Genomic DNA, 20738 nt, shown 5'->3' with positions numbered 1-20738 from the left:
ACATGCTTGAATTTTTCCAATTTGGATGTAAAAAGTACAACTTTTTGCTGTTTGGACCAACTTAGCAGGAAGCCGGAGGGCCAACAAAAAATGGTCTGAGGGCTGCATTTGGCCCCCACATGCCTGATATACGTACATTTGTCCTTGAAAGTCCGTATTTCCCGCAGTGAAGAGCCTGCGCTGTCCCAGAGGCTGTGGGGGTGCGGATACTTGTCTATCTCCCAAAGGCGGTGGTCTGTGGTCCTGGTGGGGATCCTGTTCTCTGTGATCGACTCGTCGTCCTGCCTGCATCAGACATCAAAACACCGGAGCAAACATAACACTTCAGCAACAATGACAGATCCAAGAATACGACAGGTTAAAATTAAGACCGGTATCGTGAAGAGGTAAGCTACTTTGATGTTGATGAGCAGGGAAATGAAATACCAATGTTACGTGAAATCTGCTAAAAGCTTTAGGCTAATGCTAAAAGCTAACTAGCCTAGCTTGCCTCCTTTCAATGAAGCTTTCTTCATTGAAGCGATGAGGTTGACACCTTTCGCCTTGTTAACACGTTGTAGGTGGGGGTGATAATGACTAATTGCTATATTAATTTTGTGTAGCGTCAAGTGAAATTTAGGCTAGCTAAAATGTAATGCATGTGTCATTGTGTGTTAGATTTGGCTGCGTACAAAACGTATCGCAACCTAAAGATCACATCGTACTAACATTACATTTGATTTAACATGAAGAAGTGATGGCCCTAAGTGATCTGATCTGTGATACGAGTTATAAGATGTAAGGGTAAATATTACAGACCAAGGCTACATCGACTTCTTCCTGTCTCATGTTATTGTCTTACACAATAATCTGAATCAAAATCAGAAAAGTTTTCTGAACATGTTTATTATGCCTTTGTCAATGAACAAAATTCACAAACTTGCAACATACAAAAATGAACAATAATAAAAACAAGATGTATATAATCAAAAAGTCCATGCATTGAAGAAAAATATTTAATTATAAGATAAAAAATAGGCTTACTAGGTACACAAAATTGACACTTAAATTTGCAGTTGTAGTGCAGAAAGTGAACAGTGCAGCGAGTGATTGATTAAACTATAGTTGAAGTGTTCATGAGTCTAGAGGGAATGAAACTGTTGTTGTGGCGGAGGTTCTGGTCCGGATGTCTGAGGGGAGCGGCTCTAATAGTCCATGTCCAGGGTGAGAAGGGTCGTGATCCGACCTGCTCCTCCCAGAGTCCTGGAGACGTACACGTCCTGCAGAGATGAAGTCTGCAGCCGATCACCTTCATTGCGCTCATTTACAGCTGCGTTTTAAAAGGCAAATCTGGCTTCAATTTTCTATAAAATGCATGTCACTAATTAGAATTTGTCATTAACATTTAGGTAAAATATAACGGAGCCTAAGAAATCTTCTAACAACTGAAACATGACTTCTAAGTGTGAAGTCTTCTGTGTGTGTATAGTGTAGTATAGTGTAGTATAGTATAGTGTAGTGTAGTATAGTATAGTATAGTATAGTATAGTATAGTATAGTATAGTATAGTATAGTATAGTATAGTATAGTAGTATAATAGTTAAATTAGTTTATTATATGATTTTGAACTTTTAGAGCATACATTAACAACGTCTGTGGAAAATCCGTCTGATCCAATATGACATTTAATGCTTGGACAGATTGATATTTTATAGACATCCTATCCTTGTTCCCAGATATGTGGTAGATGGGTTCAAATAAAATATGGATTATGCTTTTGTTAACTTATACTGAGAGAGAAGAAGATGAACTTTGTGTGGATAGACCCAGCAATTACAGCGTTATAAACTATGATCCAGGTCAACAGATCTGCAATCTGACAGTTACATAGGCTATGGTAGAATTGGCTTTGTTATTACCTCATTGGTTCTGCCACTCACACTGTGCCTTTTTCTAAAGAAACTGATGTGCATTACTGCTACTTTGACCTTTCCTCCAGCTCACTGCTGTGTTCCAGGCCTGTTTCTCAAAATGTCTGTGTTCCAGTGGTCAAGTCCTAAAATAATGACCAGTAAATTACACTAATGCCTCCATCATGTAATACAAACACAGTAAGTGTTCAATAAGCCATAATGCGAGTCCATCTAAGTTACTGTAATGACTCAGAGATTGTTATTACATTTCCAGTTTATAAAACAATGTTGGAGAGTACATTTATGCTTCTGTTTGCATAAACGACGACGTGTAAACTCTCTGAAAGTTGTGAAAAGCACTTATAAACTCATCACCATGAATAATAAATAATTGTTAATTAGGTAAGTGAGAAATAACTTTGGACTTCTGTGAACACTTTAAAATGAGCTAGTTTGGTGCTTGTCAGTGGTGCAGTTATGCACTTACGCGGCTGCTGCCTCTGTGGTGTCGCGGGTTTAATTCTAGGCACCATTTGCCAAATCTACTCTCTATCTCCCCTTTTCACAACTGTCCTGTTGGATAAAACCTCTGGGTTAGAATCTTTTTCAAAATATTAACTAGCTTTGTTTTTCATGTTTTTAAGACTATAAAAATCAAGAACAGCACCTTTTTTAAGGACCGCTGGTCAGCCTTTTCTTTTACACAGTAAAAACAAATTCAAGTAAATGGAAGTTACCCCAGACAAATAAACTGATTGATCACTAGATGTAAAAAAAAAAAGAAAAAAGAAGAGAAGATACAGCAGGCGGTGCTAGCATTGTGGTAGCATTTAGCTCTCATCTGCTGTTAGCATTTTTGGAAAACTACACAAATTTGGGGTTTTCAACCACTTTATTCTTTCCCATGTCTTTGTGATGGTATTTGGCCCAGTATATATTCTAAAGTCTGCGTTTGCTCTTGTCAGAGCTACTGTTGTCCATTATAATGAATGGATTGCTTCACCCACAGAGGTCTGTCAGTGAAGACTCTACTGTATCTATTTCCGCAGTCACCATGGTGACGCAATGCACACATTAGCAAACACAGCCAATACGTTTTTAGTTGGGCCCTGTCCCAATACTTCCACTTGTGCTGCGCACTACACGTTCACGACAAGCTGCTGAAGTATGCAGCGTGTCCCAATTTTTAGAATGTTTTGACCCACACTTCCAGCATGTGTGGAGTGATGTGGACTTCAGGCAAGTACATTGCCTACAATGCATTTTATTGTAGTGTTTTCAAATGGCGCTGTGCTTCTACCTCAGCAACTTACCTCAGTTAAACTAAGGATATTTTAAATAGATCTGCAACTCTCCAAGCTGTAAAAATGTTAAGCACTGTTCTTATTTGTTTGAAATGCGGACCATCCGAATACTGTTTACCACCCCTGTGCCGTGGTGCACTTTCAGAAAATACCCACTTCAGTCAAGTGTGTAGTGCGTATTGGGACAGGGCATTGGTCTGAAAATTCAAGAAAATAAAAAAAAAAACAATTATTTAAACAACACATTTTCAGAAGCCAGAATCAATTAAATAGTTCATGGTCCTGTTTAGGTGTTTGATTTTCTACACAAATGTGAGTGTGACTTAACTGAAAAACAGTGGCTAACGCTAACTTGTGTGCAAATAATATATTGTTTAACTCCACAAATGAGCTCACCTGTTGTAGTTTCAAATAAGTAACTTCTTTATGGTCTGATTGTGCTCAGATGCATGTCTTACTCTAGTCACAGAGCTTCAGACAGAGCAGTGCCTCCATTTAGCTTTACGGCCCAGTTAATGTTGATGACCTCACTGAAAACATGATTGTTGAATTACTTTGAAGCATAACATGAATCTGGCAAGTTTGTGGAGACAATCACTAACAATACTCTCTTTGCTTTTGATACTGATAATTATGTTTCCTTTGGAGTTTACATTTGTTTGCAACTAGAACCAATATGGTGCCATATCCTCCCTTTTAACTGCATCGTTTGTTGGTTTGTTTACGACATGGCCATGCTGTGTGTTCATGTGCTGTGGAGAAGATTCAGATCCACTTGTTAATTGGAAATTAAATTACACAACAATTTTACCATAGCAAGTACCAGTACTTGACTAATACTTGGCTTTTGGTACCAGAACTGTTCTTTTTACCGTAACTGTTTACTTTCCATCATTCATTTCTTGTTACGCCTATTAATAAACTTCTAAAATGCTCTCACAGCACCAAATGTTTTGTATAACCAAATGTAAAAAAGTAAATTCTCCAGAGAGTGTAGCCTAGCTCACAACTGCATTTTATGTTATTACGTGTATTAAGTGGGAATAAAGATGACTTGTGAAATGCCAGATTAAATTAGGGAACAAAACATCCAGCTCACAGGGGTCAAAATGCTTAATGTTTATTTAGGCCCGAGCGCCACAAGCTGGCGAGAGGCCTATTAATCTCGTAAGGCCGTGCGAAGCACGGCTGCGAAAGTGCGCACGTAGTGCGCACGAAATCGAGCGCGAAGCGCTCGCCCACTTCCAAACACTCACTAACGCACTCCTCCACTCATGCACGCCCCGTGCATACTAATTAGTTGTAGGAAAATGGAACATTACCGTTGTAAACGGGCGAAGCCCGTGCAAAAGTTCGCACTAAACGAGCACTTTACATTGGGATGACGACCGCGAAGCGGTCGTCATCCCCATATAAAGCACTCATTTGCGCTAAGTAGCTCACGAATACGTTCCCCATCTCTTGCATGTTCCGTGCATATAAGCATGTAATGCAAAAATTGAACATTATTACTGTATAGAGGGCCAAAAACACAAAGTGGGCGGAGCCCACTCAAAATTATCGAAAGTACCCGTCAGTGACCAGGGACCCACACCATGAGGTAGGAAAGCGCGAGCGCTTTCCGAAAATGTATAGTTTATGATATTTGAAAAATGGGAAACATTGTTTTCGCATCGGAATATTATTCTTTCTTTCTTTCTTTCTTTCTTCTTCTCGGGACCAACCCCCCTATTTTTCACCCAGTGAACATTGACGAAAAGTCACAAAAATTTGCACACCTCTAAAAATCGTGCCTCTCTACATTCTGGCTATTTCCCTTTTCTAAAATAAAAAAAATTGGCGCGTCAGCGCCACCAAATGTACCAAAAATGCATTGAGAGATGGGAAATGACCCAAAAAAAATCTGATCGTAGAATCATGAAATTTGGCGCAGAGGTAGATGGTGACAAGAGAAGTAAAAAATATTATTACGGCAACGCCGTCCCCCGAACCAAATGTCGGCCATATTGCTTCAAAAATGGCTAAACATGACTTCGGAGTTTTTCCAAACGTCGTACTTTTACGAACTCCTCCCAGGGCGTTGGCCCTAAAAAGCTGAAATTTGGTGAAAATGCTACTGAGGAGTGGGACATCAAAAGTTATCCAAATTACATTGATACCTCTCACGGTCTCTGTGCGGCGAAGCCGCAAACTGTAACTAAAATTTCAGAAATCTCCCATATTTAAAATTTCTGCCGTTTGCGCAGATAAAGTCCGAATTGCATCAAATTAGAATCAGTTGTTAAACTCTTTGCCCTAAACCTACTTGAAGTGAAATTAATTAATTTGGCGCGACAGCGCCCCCTATAGATTTTATATGGAGGTTAAATGTTTAGTTTTGCGAAATTATCTGAAATTTGACACACAACTTAATTTTAGCATCCCCATCAAAAAAGTAAATGAGACCCATGTCATAATTGTTATGGCGTTGCCCAACGATGACCGAAACCTTTCATGTTATTCCAATGGGGAAATCGCCAGAACATGTTTACACTTTAGACTTTCACAAACTCCTCCCAGGGCGTCAGCCCTATTAACCTGAAATTTGGTGGGACTCATCTTCAGGGGTGGACCATCAAAAGTTATCCACATTTTCATTCAAAGAGTCACGGTGTCTGTGCGGCAAAGCCGCACATTTTGCCAAGAATTCAAAATAAAATAGCTTTTTGATGGTAAAACAAAGGGGAGAAGATGTGACAGCGTCACAGATTCAGCAGTAGGCGTAATAAAAGGACAATTGGGGCGCGTTAGCGCCCCCTCCTCTTGCGGCGTGGCGGCGGTGTGGCGGCGGCGTGGCGAGGGCCGATCATTGCCGCTTGCGGCTATATTTTACTGTTATTCTTCTTTGGCAGTCTACCATCTTGAGTGGTCAAAAGTAATCTCGTCACTGCAACTAGAGTATCAATATGATTTCCTAGTTCAGCAGAAATTACAACACAAGGAGCCGTTTTATGTGCATTTTTCGACGTCCACAAGTTGTATTTATTTTACCATAAATCCCGTCTTATATTGACCAAATGCAGACAAGGCCCAGAAGTGTAGAAGAAGAAGAAATGTACTTTTGTCAGACATTTCTTTTTCTCACTGAATAGACATTGAGACTGTTATATCAGCAGGAGTATAGAGTACAGCTCATGATATAGATATAGATTCTAAAGAAAATCTGTATTCACTCATTTATTTCACTCTTCCCAAATGCTGCTAGTTCTTGCTTCCTAACTCGCTCCCTCACTACTGTGCTGTATGGAGGAACCTAGCCGCTCCTTTAGCCGGGCCTGTTTCCAGTGGCTTTGCACATTCCAGTCAGTGCCTCTCTGCCCTAGCGAGGCGGATGCCCTTAATAAAATGACAACAGTAATTTGCCTTTGTCATTCTGGTCCCAGCACAGACTACATCACGGCTCAAAAATACAGTGCTCGAGGAGGCAGCAACCCAATGTGTGTGTCGGGTCCTTCTAATTCCCTTTTTTCTATTTTCCAGAAAGCTGCCTTTTCCATTAAGCCTGAGGTGGCAGGTCTATTTAAACCAGCCACGACCCCACCCCTCATTCACACAGCGCTCCAAGTCTGGGAGAAATAAGAAATTAACATCATGACTGGAAGGGGAGGAATGGACATTTTGTTATTAGACTGTCCTTCAGTTTTATTCAAATTATTCCCGGCCTGCTTTCTCCATCTTCCTTCTCATTGCCACCTTCTTTAGCTCTACATAGTGACATCACTCATTCAGCATCTCGACTGAAATGCAAGCGCTGCCCCCACATACGGTCCCTGTTTAAAAGCTTCTTGATGGAAGCAAATTAGAATGAGTGGTAATTGATGTAAAATATGACAGCGTGCAGTTGGTTTCATGGTTAAGCAAGGAGCGGCAACACGAAGGGAAGGGTCCACAGTAATGTGCGTGATTAATGAAGGATCACCCACTTGCGCGCATTAACCTGATTTTATGAAAAATGAAATTTGTGTTGTCATTCCGACAGGCAGCCACAGCCGGAAAAAGACTATTAGTTTGGTATCATTATCAGTAGTTATATTTTCAAACTCCATTATGCCAATCAGGGTCAGAATCTGTTCAATAGATTTAGTTCCATTTGGCCTGTAATTGATAAATAATCCAAATTTATCAATGTACTCAATCCAATTTTCACTAACAATCAAGGAAAAGAGGCCCATTTACCACCTGACTTGGTCCAATTTAGGGACTAAATTGATGATCAATTAATCTGTAAAAAGGACTGCTGGTGTGTGTGTACGTGTGTGTGTGTGTGTGTGTGTGTGAGTGTGTGTGTGTGCGCGTGCTTGCGCTAAAGGCACATGTATGAGGGAGCAGAGCAGTTTAGTGGATAGTCGACACATGCTTCAGTTTGGTGATTAATACAGTGAATAACAGAGCTCCAAATTGCATTAATGTTTATTAATATGAAGAGGCAAGAGACATGACACTCAGCCGCTACACCACTTATTTTTTATTTTGTCCATGATGCACCACAGATTAGATTATAGGTAGCACGATACCCTTTAAATTATTATTGTGTGCTTTGCCTCGCCCCCTGGTTCTGGTCATAATGATGGAAATAACAGTAATGTTTAAAGATGCAGAGAGCAGCCCTTTGCTTCTATCTTGTCATTTTTGTCATATGTATTCCTTCAGTGTTATCAATCATTATTCACATCCTCTTTCTGCATGGTTTCATGTCTTAACCATTTGCATATTACCGCATCAAAGCGATGTTATTTTATTGAATTGATTTTAGTTTAAGGCAGGGCGGTATTGTTAAAAAAATAAAAAAAATCTCTATTTTTTGCAATATTTCCGAAAAGTGCTCTAAATGTCTTAAATAAGGTTTACAAAAAAAGGAAATTGACTGTAAATTAACACACAAAGGTAGACAAACTCACCCGTGTTTGGAAGATTTACACTACACATTTAGTATATTATTTTTATTCATTTGGTGATGATGATATACAACTCAAGTACTACCCAAGAAAATCCACACACAAATATAGGACGATGTCAGCTCGTTGTGCTGTGGGGGGAAAGGTGTGCATGCAATAAAAATCCAACCCATATTATCATTTGTTGTAAATGTATTTATTATCTGTGGTGATGGTTTAACCCGTGTAAACCATCCCAATCGTCATTCGTGGTTGTGATACATGGAGTTCAGAGTGGTGTTGCTGTCAGTGCCGTGTGCGGCCGCAGCGGAGGACGAATGATGTGTCTTGCCTCGGCGTTATTGAGGTGTGTATCTTGGCGTCTTGTGGGAGATGATCTCGGTGTTTCCCCTCAGTCAGACAAATGCAGGTGCCATGAGGATAAATGGCCTTGTCTGAAAGAGGTGACCATCAGAGCTCACCTTTTCATGGTTCAGCCTACATTATGGCTGTGCATTTGTGTTGACCGAGCGTTTGAGCAAACACAAGTCTAACCTGACGTTTCTCGTGTCCCCTTTGTGTCGCCTGCAGACTGGCTAAAGAGAAGATTTCATACATAAATGAAGCCAAACAACAGGAGGAGAGGGTTGAGCGGCTGAAAGCAGAGGCTGGAGATGAGTATGTGATCAAAAAACAGGTACGCTACTCTTGTCTCTCCTCGTGATGAACGTTCAGGCCTTGTAGATAAACCAACTGACCAACTGAATGCGTTTTATTATCATGGAGGAATATTATTTATATATTTTAAAGGTATATTCTTATTGAATGATTTAAGCTCAGTGTTCATTATGGTTGTTCGAGGCTTTACCTTGATAATTAAACCTAATATTAATTGTAAATGACATGAACTTTGAATCTGAACATGTCGATACACAAAAAGGCAAAGAGTAGATTTAGAATGTTCCTCTCGATAACTGTACATTTTGTGTGTATTCTATTTTATTTGTAAATTCTATGCATGCCCTTTTTGATATATTTTGTTACTACCGGTATTTTTATTATTATTATTATTAATAATTGTTGTGTCTTTCACCTTTTTATGTCAAATTGAATTATGTTCACTGACGATGACAATAAAACATTTTCTGATTCAAATCAATATCAAAGGTTGACATGGTAACATTAAAGAAACTACTACTACTTTTCTAATTAGTATTATTTATTAAAATCCATAATCAGTATTTGCTTTAGTATCAAAATCGACTATTGCATTTTGTATTTTTACAACAGTAGAACTGCATGGCAAACAGTGTTTTAGTGGCTTGTAATATTTGTTAACCAGAGTGGAACCTATTCAAAGTTCGGTTTATCAGTATCTCATATATCCGTTTTTCTATGCGCAAGAGAAAGTTCTTGGAACTGATTAACATTTCAGAACACGTTGAAATGCACTGCGTGTATTGTATTGTTTTGTTTGTTCATTGCGGCCCAAACTGAGCAGGAGGCTTGACTGGAGTTAAACAGGGATCTGACTGGGCCACGTGGATTATGGTTGAATATGAGAGGTCTGAGGTAGGATGGATTAGTGGCTTTTATTTTAATGGAATCAATACTTTCTAAGTGTTGTCTTTATCCTGCCTTGATGGGATCATTCCAGCATCAAAGCGGGGAGCCATGACTTTTCTTTTGTTTCTGCACTCCTCTGCTGTACTGGGCCTCACCTTGTCAGATTAGACCAGTTCGGCTAGTTGTTTGCTGCCTTTCAAGATGTCAGTTATAGTCTGCCAGGCTCAGTGTATTAGTTAATCTCAGCGGCTGTCAGTGTATACGGCCGTGTAATGTACATGTGCGAGCGAGTGTGGTGCGCTTTGCGATCGAGGGCGCCGCGAGGAAGCAAGCATCATGAGTGAGTGTGTCTGACAGTGTTAGCCAACTCTTCTCTGCTCCTCAGGGTGCCGGCTTGGGGGAATTCCACATTAGCCGCGCCTGTGAAAGTTAGCCCGCCTGTAACGAGGCTCACTCCAGGCGTAGCAGCAGCTCTTTACGCTGATCACCGTGCTTTCGTTTCAGGGTTTCTTCTTTCACTCAGGTATGCAGTCAGATCAAGGTGGCCCCCTGCTGCCCATGTCCCGACCAGATCGATAATCAATACAATTTTTTACTCCACGGCTTGTTGGAGATGTTAACCATAACAGTGAAAGTGGGACACGGTGCAAGGGCTGCACAGAAACACATCTATTCTATTCTATTCTATTTAGTCCTGCAGGTTGACTTAATTTACTCAATATTCAATATGTTGTTGATTTTTGTTTGCAGACCTGCTAATAGAAATGAACGCCGGTGCATTCGTTTAAGAGTAACCGCACACTAATAACATTTTTGTCTGATTTCAGGTGGAAGTGTTGCAAGAGTGTAAAATGATGATTCCAGACTGCCACCGCCGCCTGACTATAGCACATGCCGAACTTAGCCAGATGTTGGTAAGTAACACTGCAACAGCCAATTGTATTCACTTTTTAAAGTTGCTGTACAATCTAACACTAGTTTAGTTATTAGAGTGTCTATAAAAGCAGTATCGCATTTTTCTAGTCTTTTTTTTTAAACTCACAACTAAATATTAAACACGCTGTTATTAATACGTAAATGTAACTGACATGTCAAATGGAATATCCACATTCATAGTTATAAGATATATAAGATATAGGATTATTGCTTCTTAATTTCAATTTGATTCAATTTGTCTTTCTAATACTGCACTGACTACACCTTTTTGGACAAAATATATAGATATATATATATTTTTGTTTCATTACTACGATCACAAATTGAAATATCTGTATTAGGTCTAAACACTATTGTTTCTTTTGCAGTAACCCCTGCATGGATAATTCAGAGTGGGCTGAAGGCAAATGCTAAGTTGTGTTAACTAAGTCTAAAATTAGATTTAGACAGACTGTTTTGACTTTTGCTAAATGAACACCTGAGCCATCTCCTAATATCTCCACATTAACTTGTGCACTGCTCTGAAGCGCTCATGTCCCTGTAGGACTTGAGCAGATGAGGGGGAGAAGTAAACATAAGCATGCGTGTCTTGGGGTCAGTTTAATTAATGCAGAGCTGCACAGATGCCGTTTCTCCTGTGAGTCATGGGAGTCAAACACCGGCACTGCCCCCTTTTCCATCACTCACCCAAACTGCCCTTCTCTTCTCCATATGCAAAATTATATTATCACAACGGTCAAGCAAAGGTCCACTAAAAGATAGGCTTTTTCCTTAGTATTAACTTTTTAAACTAATTTTGAATCAACTTTCAAATTGTGTTCACTTGAAGGGGATGATTTCCAGTAAATGTTTCATGTGCAGTGATTTAAAAAGACAAATATGCACTAAAAACTAATCAGTGATGTTTGCGTGTTTTCAGGAAACAGAAGAGGATTTGGCAGAGGCAGAGGAGTACAAAGAGGCGAGAAACATATTGGATTCAGTGAAGCTTGAAGGGTGATTTCTGAGCTGCTTTCTGTCCTCACTGAGATCACTGAGATCCACTGCTCAAATGTCCATTCCTGTTGAACTGATTTTGTTAAACGGTTTCTTTTTTCTAATCCCGGCTATTTCGACTATTTACTTTTAATTTGCCGCCACATTGTGATATAATTATGCATGTGTTCAACTCCAAAAATGGAAATAAATGTTATGTTTAAACAGTATGCAGGCTTGAATGTTTTCTTTTGTCCTATTATTTTATTCAGTGCACCTGTCCTGATGCCCTCTAGTGTAACTTTGGGACTACTGAAGGAATGTTAGTGGCTCTAACATTATAACTCTATCAATCGGTTAATTGCAGCATATTCAGTGCTACTGCATTATCCAACAGCAGTGGAATGGGTTGTGTCTACAATAAAGACAAGAGCACTTGGACAATCATGTCAGTGACAAAACAGACCTGCTCTGCTCCATATCAGGCCTGCCCTGGGCTCAAATCACACCTCCGATTAAGGCTGAGGGACTAAATAGTCATACTAATAAATGAACTCAATTGGAAGACAAATTAAGGTTACATTTGACTTGATCCTTATTTTACAGATTTGGATAATTACCAGGATCACCCCAAAGTCTCATTAGCACCCTAATGTGGCGCTGCTACTGCGTGACATCTAGCCCGCTCCATCTCGTTAAGGAAATCACTCTTCAATACTGATTATTTTATTTGGAGGTATAATTATATTTCTTTCTGATAAATCACGGCCTAATCGACTCAGTACAGAGGGCAGTGGTGTTAATTGAGGCATGAGATGCAGCAGCGAGGCCTCCACCTGCGCTTTAGACGTCCAGACTGCCCCACATTGTCCTCAAAGAGATGCGACCTTTTCATTTCATCCTCCTCGTCTTCAAAAATACCATGTCCATACAGTGTTTTGTTTCCAGTGTTTTGACCAAAGGATATAACTCTGCCGAAATGTCCCTCTTTTTTCCTGTCCTGTTCTGATGGACTTGAACGGTGGCAGCAGAATATGCAAATAAACTTCTTAGCTCTTCAGGACTGTGTTTTTCAATTTTATTAAAAGTGACTCCTCGTCTCCACAGCGCGTGAAAATGTCTACTTTCCACTCAGATGCACCGCATTAACTTACACTGGGAGAATTTGTTTATTTTTTTATTTAGCTGGTGGATAAGATTGATGTAGCCGAGAGCGGAGCATGCAGAAGCGACCTGCGATTATAGAACATGACTATAACAATAACAGACTCAAATCTACTATTAATTGAAGTGTGCCATTGGCTAAGTGACTAAAAGCACATGATAATTCAGGTGTTATTAACAATCGTAGGCCATTTTGTGTATCTATGATAACATATACATATTTGTAAAAAGCGTTTATACACGTGTTAATGAAAATAAAATAAACACAAAAATAGCCTTAGTATCTTACAGAAGGTTTGGCGCGTGGGCCGACGTGTCCTGACGTCTCGCCGTCTTCGGGTGTTTGGGTTAAATATGAGCCCCCGCGCTGAGAGAAGTCATTCACTTGTTTGTACAGCCATAAAAGCGCCGAGCTACAGAAACGTCGTAAAGCGAAGCGCGCGATCCATCATCCCTCCATGGAAACCAAACAATACGATCATTGGAATTATTACCATGGCTTGACACGGCGGAGACTGCGTCAAACGCGACGGCAACATTTTAAACATTAGACTTTGGAGCGTTTCAATCGGACGCGTTACACAAATACTTGCGTTAACCCGCGGTGGATTATTCAACGCTCTCCTCTCACATCCTCCAAAGACGAGCGTCTGACGCGCTCCATCATCGCGCGGGAAGAGTTCTCCTCGTTGCGCTCGTTGTGGCGCGCACGTGGTAAATGTGGTCCATGTCCTTCCGGGGAGCGCGAGACCCTGCGCTCAGTCTCCAACACTCCATCTCCTTTATTTCCCACGAATAAATGATGAGCGAGGCACTTGGAGTGGATGAAAAGAAAAGGCGAACAGGCCCCGCGTTTGCGCTCCGACAACTCTTTTGTGCCAATTGACGCGCACAATGAAATGCGTGCTCCAGACGCGCGGGGTCGAAATAAGTCTGTGTCCCCAAGAAACTGTAAATAATATGGTCAAATAAAAAAAGGTTTATTTTCAAGAATTATGCAGAAGTCGCGGCTGAATTAAGCATGTAACACCCGCCCCTTTTCGATTTACGATCTCGCCTTAAATTATTCTGATTTCACCCTAATATTTCTGCTATAGAGGCGTATGGATCTGCACTAATGACATAAAAACGCAATAGCCTTGAAAATTGCTGTATTGAATGAAGTTTGTCGTGGGAAATCAAGTCTGTATTAGAAGAAGTCTACAGCTAACTAAAAAGGGTCACAACTTACTCCCAGCATTTCCATCCCAATAGATGCTACTCGTCATCTCAAGTCCCTATTACATGTCAAACAAACAAACAAACAATCAAACAAACAAACAAACATAAAAAGTGTGGCCAAATACAAGCAATTAAACAAATATTGTGGGAATCCTGCATTTATCGAAGTACTTGCCCAGAATAAATGTGCACACAGATATTAAATCAAGTTATTTTATTGGATGTAATTTGGAAAAGAAATCAAAGCCAATTACAGGAATGAGGAGGAATGAACTTGTGGATGCGGGTGATGGCGCGAGGAGGGAAGGCAAGGGTGCTCGAGGTCCTGGGCTAAAGCTGACATACCTCAGACTGCAGCTCTGATTGGTCATTCGTTTGGAGAAGCTCATGGGTTCATTCCGTTGTTAAGCGCCTCCCCATTTCTCTAAACTACATTATAATGCAACAGACCTCCCTTTTAACCACAAACCGAATTTGCTTTCATTTAGACCATATATATTTCTTAAATAGGTTAAAGTCATAGAGATTTTTTTGGGATAGCATTTCGCCCTGGAGCGGTACGCAATGCTATCTCATGCCGACCTCCTGGATGCTCGCCTCGGTGAGTTATCGTCACCAAACTCCGGTCTTCAACTCTACTGTAAGCTGGAGGAACTTCTCATCTTAAATCAAGCCTTGAAATTGTCAATTTGCTTCTTATATTCTCCTAATTTGACTCGAGTAGCGCAAACTGGCTTAATTCATTGGAAAAGTAATTATTATTATTATATTAGGTTACTGCGTAATTTGATTTAACAATTTTCTAAGGTCTTGATGCAGCCTAATCGAAGTGAAATACGAGTATTTAAGAAGCAAATTTTAATGCATGCTGTAGTCTACTGCTGTTCTTGTTTTAATGTTCTTTTGCTAAAATAATGTGAGTTTGTTTTATGCATACTCTCTCTCTACTGTTACTTGTATGCAAATACTATTGTGTTTTTTAAAGATGTATCCTGTTGTTTACAGTGCATTTATTGGAATGTCTAACGCCTGTCTTTCCCTCACAGAGCTGCTTTGGTCTCTGCTAGTGTTCACCACATCTCTTTTTGTGCCCAGGGATGAAGGACGCAGCTGCCGAGCTGCTGGGGCACAGAGACGCGTTGAAGTGCCGACTACCTGATCCAAACCACTCCGGGGAGCTGGTTCCTGGACCGGACGGTGTGGAAGGTACAACGATGCTCCCGGGGGAAGATATCAGCGGCAGCACGGGCGCGGCGGCTGGTCCGGTCAACAATAAAGAGCAGGACAAGCCCCAGCAGAACAGCGGCAGTAACCAGAGCCAGTCCGGGGGGCAAAGCCAGAAGCAGAAACGCCACCGCACGCGCTTCACGCCCGCTCAGCTCAATGAACTCGAGCGCAGCTTTGCCAAGACGCACTATCCGGACATCTTCATGAGAGAAGAGCTGGCGCTGCGCATCGGCCTCACGGAGTCCCGTGTGCAGGTGAGGCACTGCTCTGTGAGGAAAGCTCTGCTGGAGATGATGTGTGACAGAAAAACATAGCTTTATTGGCAATAGAATATAGAATGTAATTTAGTGCAGTCTGAAAACAGGATAAAGAACACGTCTGAAAGAAATGCACAATAAAATATCATACAATTCAAATCATATCAAACGCATGGCCTTAATGTCAATATAATGTCAAGACTATAGGTAATAGCAAACACCGAATTAATTAACTTTTAAATGGCTCAAAACAAATGGACGCAACATATTTTGTTAGTTTTGTAAATTAAATAATATGTTGGCCGTTTATTTTGGAGCCTCTTGTTACAATTACTGTATCAATAACCTAGAATGTTAAAAAAGATTTGGAAATTTTTTTTGCAATTACAACATTTCAAACTATGTTTGTTCGAATCACAAGCTCACGAATTGTATGATGGATTCATACACAAGAATTAGAGTCGCGTGTGGCCTTCATCTTTTGCGGTCACGTCCAGTACATCCTAATGGATGCTGTTAGTCAGAATTTGGAACATAAATTCCAGATCCAAAGACGGTCAAAAACTCTGTTCCAGACCGCCGCAGAAAACGTGTTGTCTAAAGTAGTATAGTATAAAGTCTGAGAGGATGGAGTTCACACGTGGGCACGCGTATTTAGATTTCGGAGCGATGAAAAATATATATTTTAATGGGGGAAAATCCATAAAATATCACATAAAAACATGAAGCTGAACCCCATTGGCGGGCGGTTGAATAGAATAAGATTATCCCGTTATACTTACTGTGCACCAAACAAATCTCCACATTAATCATTCCGTGCGCTCGCGCTCCACAGCAAAACCAGGTTCTCAAGGACTGCACCAATAAACATCATTTGTCATAATCGCAACGACAGTGCGTCTTTATTACCAGCGTGGCTACAACATATAAAATGTCTTTCTATAGCGTAATAATAATAATAATAATAATAATAATAATAATAATAAATAGCAATAATGATACTAATAATAATGATAATAATAATCTATATATTCTGGTGCAGGTTTGGTTCCAGAACAGGCGCGCCAAATGGAAGAAGCGCAAGAAGACCACCAATGTGTTCCGCTCGCCAGGCACGCTTCTGCCCACGCACCACGGCTTGCCTCAGTTTCCTTCGTCTATGGGCGACAGCTTGTGCTCATTCCACGCCAATGACACGCGCTGGGCCACGGCTGGGATGCCGGGTGTCTCGCAGCTGCAGTTACCACCGTCGCTAGGCCGCCAGCCCGGGATGGCTCAGACCCTGTCGCAGTGCAGTTTGGGAGCCGGGCCTCCGCCCAATTCCATGGCCCTGTCCAACATGTCGTCTAACGGCTCTGGGCTGCAGTCTCACCTGTACCAACCCACCTTTCCTGGGATGGTGCCCGCCTCGCTGTCTGGGTCTACTAACGTGACGGGCTCCCCGCAGTTGTGCAGCTCCCCGGACAGTGACGTCTGGAGGGGAACGAGCATCGCGTCTCTGCGCCGCAAAGCGCTGGAGCACACAGTATCTATGAGCTTCACCTAGTCCTCTGCGGTGACACGTAGAGCTCCACAAGGAGATCTTCACTTTGAACTCTGACCCTGACCAATCCAGGCCTGGACCAGGACCACCACTGCTCCTCTGTGCGATTGTTTCCTGGAGGACTCCATATGGCCAGACCGAAGAGGGCTGTCATATTTATTATTTGGCATGTAGATAAAGACAATTATTTATTGGTCTATTTAAATTATTGATTTGTTTTTGGCAATTATCATTTGTGCATCTCCTTTGTTTGTTGCGATTTCATTTTAGAGAAACTTAAATACAACATCCTTTCGACCCATCACAGGCCGCAGTGTTTGCACCGCAGCGCGTGGACGTAGAGGCACGTGGACTGTGTCCAAGACACGATTAACCAGATCTCATTCATGTTGTGGTTTGTAGGAGTGGAAAATTGGTCACTTTGTAAAAAAAAAAAAAAAAAAATCGGTTAACATTTTGTCTGTGATTCACATCTGCTTTAATGTTTTTCATGGACATGTTTATAAAATTCTGTGTAAATTATTCAATAAAATTCATTTCAATTATACCAGGAATCAACACTTCTTTATTCAAAGGAAAGGAATAGGTCTGCTAAAATTAAATGTTAACATTTAATTTTGATAGCTACATATAGCTATAAAATATTGTGTTGCTCAGAACCCTTTGATTTATTTTATAAATGTTAGAAATAGTTTTCTCAAACATCTGTTCTTAACAACTAACGCGTTTTTGTAAATGTGTAAAACAAGCCGACAGCTGAGTCCTTGCCTTGGCCAGGGCTATAATGTTATTTTATGGGCTGTCTGATAGTGGTAAAGTGCTGATGTTCTCATCTCATCCCATCAGGTATAATCATGATGTGTTGATGGATATGACTTTCACAGAGACCACCTAAATCTTTTCAAGGCCCATTTAAAACTGTAGGTATTGGCATGGTCTTGTTTTATTAAACACACACGGTTATGTGGACGGATAGGGACTGAAAGCAAACATGCAACAAAGTAACACAGAACCACACACAATCTGTTCCTGTTCCTAAACTAAATCTTTTCAGTCTGTGACATTCTCCTGCTATACTCTTCCCATATAACTAATATAGGTGTTATTTATTTTATGTAATTTCCTGTAATGCCACTAATTGTTAACTGTCTGTATCACTGATCAGATGTGTAGGCCAACATCACACTATGGTTAAAACAAACAGCAATATAGCAATATATTAAATATATTTTAAAAGCAGGGCAAAGTTGGTTGAAAATGCTTTTTAGAGACAACATTTGGGAACAATGATGAAGATTTTTGCAGTCAAGTGACAGGTGTAAAATAATATTACATAAACGCAATAATTTGTTTCACCATGAGCCAGGTTAATTAGCTTGTGGAAACTGGTAACCTATTTCTCATTGGGTAATTTGTCACACACTGACGAGGTAGCCAATCAGTGACCCTGCTGTTGGTGGGATCATTTCTCCCAGAATGCTGTGCAGTGAGTGTGTCGCAGAAAATGTGTGAGCAAGCCAATGTTTACCTCGTATTATTGCACACAAATAAATGAAATCAGTCAATAAACCATCCAAGGGTGAATATGGCTCTCTCTATCTGGGATTATGAATGAGGGCTCATTAATTTTCCTGTGTGTGTGCTACAGACTGTTGTGTGTTTGGCAATGGATTATGTGTGTTTTGTCCATACAAAACTTAGTGTTAACATATAACATAAATTAGGAATAAGCAAATTACAGCAGAAGTATAATGACTTTATAAAAATGCCGCAAACAAAAGAAACACAAAATAGCTTCTGATTGTGCCAAGAACATTTAAGGCGAGTCACAGATGAAAAGGGAAAAATATTGAATTTTCAATTAAAAATTTGTTCAGTAATTGACTTATATTTACGTGTATGAAAAATACAAATAATATTAATTATTTTAATGAACATATTTGGGACATACATCTGAAATATGGATAGAGCCAGGTTTTCTGGTTTCAATTTGTTGACGTGGCCCAGTGGATACAATAAATATATTGAGTGGATTTTGGATCTTATTAGTCATTGAGTAAATTAGATCGGAATAAAAATTGGTGTAAAAATATTGCCTCATTTATAAAAACTTATAATTGGAAATCAACCAATACTTCTGTACGATCCATTAACCTCTTGAGAGTTTGGTGTGAGGTGCTTAAGGCTGGATCTATTTGGGAGGAAAATACATTGAGAAAACAACCTTTGAAGTTACAATGTCCCATCTATAGATACGAGTTGATGAAAAGAACTAATAAACATCTTTAGGTGCAGATGTAGTTATTTCCAGGTGAAAAAAGAGCAAACTAACCACAAAAACCAAAACACTGAAAGTTTTTTCTGTCTCGCCTTAAAGAGTCTGACCATGCTTCGTGCCTGAGTGTGACAGCACTGACTGACATCTCGCTCCATCCATTTGTCATTGTTTGAAAAGGTCTTAATTATATTATGTACAAATGAAGAGATTTGATTTTAGCTTATTATATTCATAACAGCAAATAAAGAGAACATTTATTGGTCACAAGATGAGAGTGACAGTGATGGAGTAAAAAGCTTTGTGCTGTGCGGTCGGTAAAGAGTTGTATGTTTTTCCTGTGGTGCTAAAACAGTATAATGTAACAAGTGAGACAAATAAAGCAGTTAAACACGCCACCATCTCCTCAGTCTGTGAGTGTTGTATGAATATGCATCAAACTCAGTATCAAATGGAAATATTTATATAAAAACAACGGACAATGGGATATTTGTATTCAACACATATTTGAGTAAAGTACAGTTTATGTCAGGGAGGTCTGACCCGGTCCTGGTGTGGCTGGAATGGAAAAGCTGATCTCAGTGTTGGTCCGATGTTATTGAATGCTGTAGCTCTAATTTACAGCTTATTCCATAATTTTATAAAATTATTTCCTTTCCTTACATGGGACAGAAAATTTAGCTCTCATTAACTTTTGCTTTTTCCCCTGCTCGTTATCGGACGAAGATTTTCCCCTTTAACTTAATTTATTGAATAAAACCAATAACATACATTTATATGATGATGAGTGAAGATCAGTTTCAAATTAAAATAATTTGAGCCAGAAATCACTCACCCATGCATTTAACACATTTAAGATCAAAGTGTTTCTAGTAGTCTAACCTCCAGTTGTGTATCTTTTCAGATAGTGGCATAAATACAAAGAGATTTCTCATTTATCTGAACCTAACACATTAGACTGGGTTTTGTGTCAACTCTAACTTACAGAGATTGATCCAAACAAACCCTTTTTGATAGGGAACAAATATACTTTTTTGAATTGCCTCTTGGAAGAAGAGCATTTTATTCCTCTTAATACATTTCTCTGACTTTTCATTGACCTGATGACATTATTCAATAATACTTCATATTCCTATTAGAAGCAGACTAGACTAACGGCATTCAAAAACACAATTTCTGAGTTTTAACTTAGGCCTCTATGGCATCACATTATGTCATCATTTAAATTCATCATTTAAAAAAGAGTTAACTCATTTCACTCAAGGCTGAACACTGAAAACACTTTGCCCATGTGACGCTCACACACATGTAGAAATCGCTTACTTGCACACACCAATACTTTCAGTCAAGTCAGAACCTTTTTCTACAGTGGATCTGGGGCAACAAAAGGCTGTCAGACCACAGAGGATCACGGCAAAGTAAAACGTAGTTGTTCACTACTCAAAAAAGCCCCTTTGCCACTTTA

General features: G+C 39.9%; 2 protein-coding genes across 4 annotated transcripts; both read left to right on the top strand.

Annotated features, from left to right (window-relative positions):
- Positions 1 to 251: 251 nt before the first annotated feature.
- Positions 252 to 11816, top strand: tbca (tubulin cofactor a). Its single transcript, XM_072454391.1, has 4 exons — positions 252 to 386; positions 8701 to 8806; positions 10503 to 10589; positions 11531 to 11816. Exons 1-4 carry the CDS (start codon positions 334 to 336, stop codon positions 11609 to 11611), a joined length of 327 nt encoding a protein of 108 aa, XP_072310492.1. The 5' UTR covers positions 252 to 333; the 3' UTR covers positions 11612 to 11816.
- Positions 11817 to 14343: 2527 nt separating this feature from the next.
- otpa (orthopedia homeobox a) lies at positions 14344 to 17545 on the top strand. Of its 3 annotated transcripts, none has more exons than XM_072454565.1 (3): positions 14344 to 14572; positions 15067 to 15452; positions 16498 to 17545. In XM_072454565.1, exons 1-3 carry the CDS (start codon positions 14536 to 14538, stop codon positions 16999 to 17001), a joined length of 927 nt encoding a protein of 308 aa, XP_072310666.1. In that variant the 5' UTR covers positions 14344 to 14535; the 3' UTR covers positions 17002 to 17545. The 3 variants fall into 3 exon arrangements, with proteins under 3 accessions (XP_072310666.1, XP_072310665.1, XP_072310667.1); XM_072454564.1 differs by having other exon boundaries at positions 14344 to 14611; XM_072454566.1 differs by lacking the exon at positions 14344 to 14572 and adding an exon at positions 14854 to 14887.
- The last annotated feature ends 3193 nt before the right edge of the window (positions 17546 to 20738 follow it).

Source organism: Eucyclogobius newberryi, unplaced genomic scaffold (assembly GCF_026437365.1).
Source record: "Eucyclogobius newberryi isolate DKJ021-1_F unplaced genomic scaffold, fEucNew1.0.hap1 SCAF_2, whole genome shotgun sequence".
Lineage (NCBI taxonomy): Eukaryota > Metazoa > Chordata > Actinopteri > Gobiiformes > Gobiidae > Eucyclogobius > Eucyclogobius newberryi.
This window is presented reverse-complemented; position numbering and strand designations above follow the sequence as displayed.

Bases quoted from the DNA above. Each gene is read 5' to 3' on its own strand.
- otpa (XM_072454564.1), top strand. From the start codon at position 14,536: ATGCTATCTCATGCCGACCTCCTGGATGCTCGCCTCGGTGAGTTATCG. The intron at 14,612-15,066 runs GTAAGCTGGAGG...TTTTGTGCCCAG, and splicing joins CTCCGGTCTTCAACTCTACT to GGATGAAGGACGCAGCTGCC. The intron at 15,453-16,497 runs GTGAGGCACTGC...ATTCTGGTGCAG, and splicing joins TCACGGAGTCCCGTGTGCAG to GTTTGGTTCCAGAACAGGCG.
- tbca (XM_072454391.1), top strand. From the start codon at position 334: ATGACAGATCCAAGAATACGACAGGTTAAAATTAAGACCGGTATCGTG. The intron at 387-8,700 runs GTAAGCTACTTT...TGTCGCCTGCAG, and splicing joins AAGACCGGTATCGTGAAGAG to ACTGGCTAAAGAGAAGATTT. The intron at 10,590-11,530 runs GTAAGTAACACT...GCGTGTTTTCAG, and splicing joins CCGAACTTAGCCAGATGTTG to GAAACAGAAGAGGATTTGGC.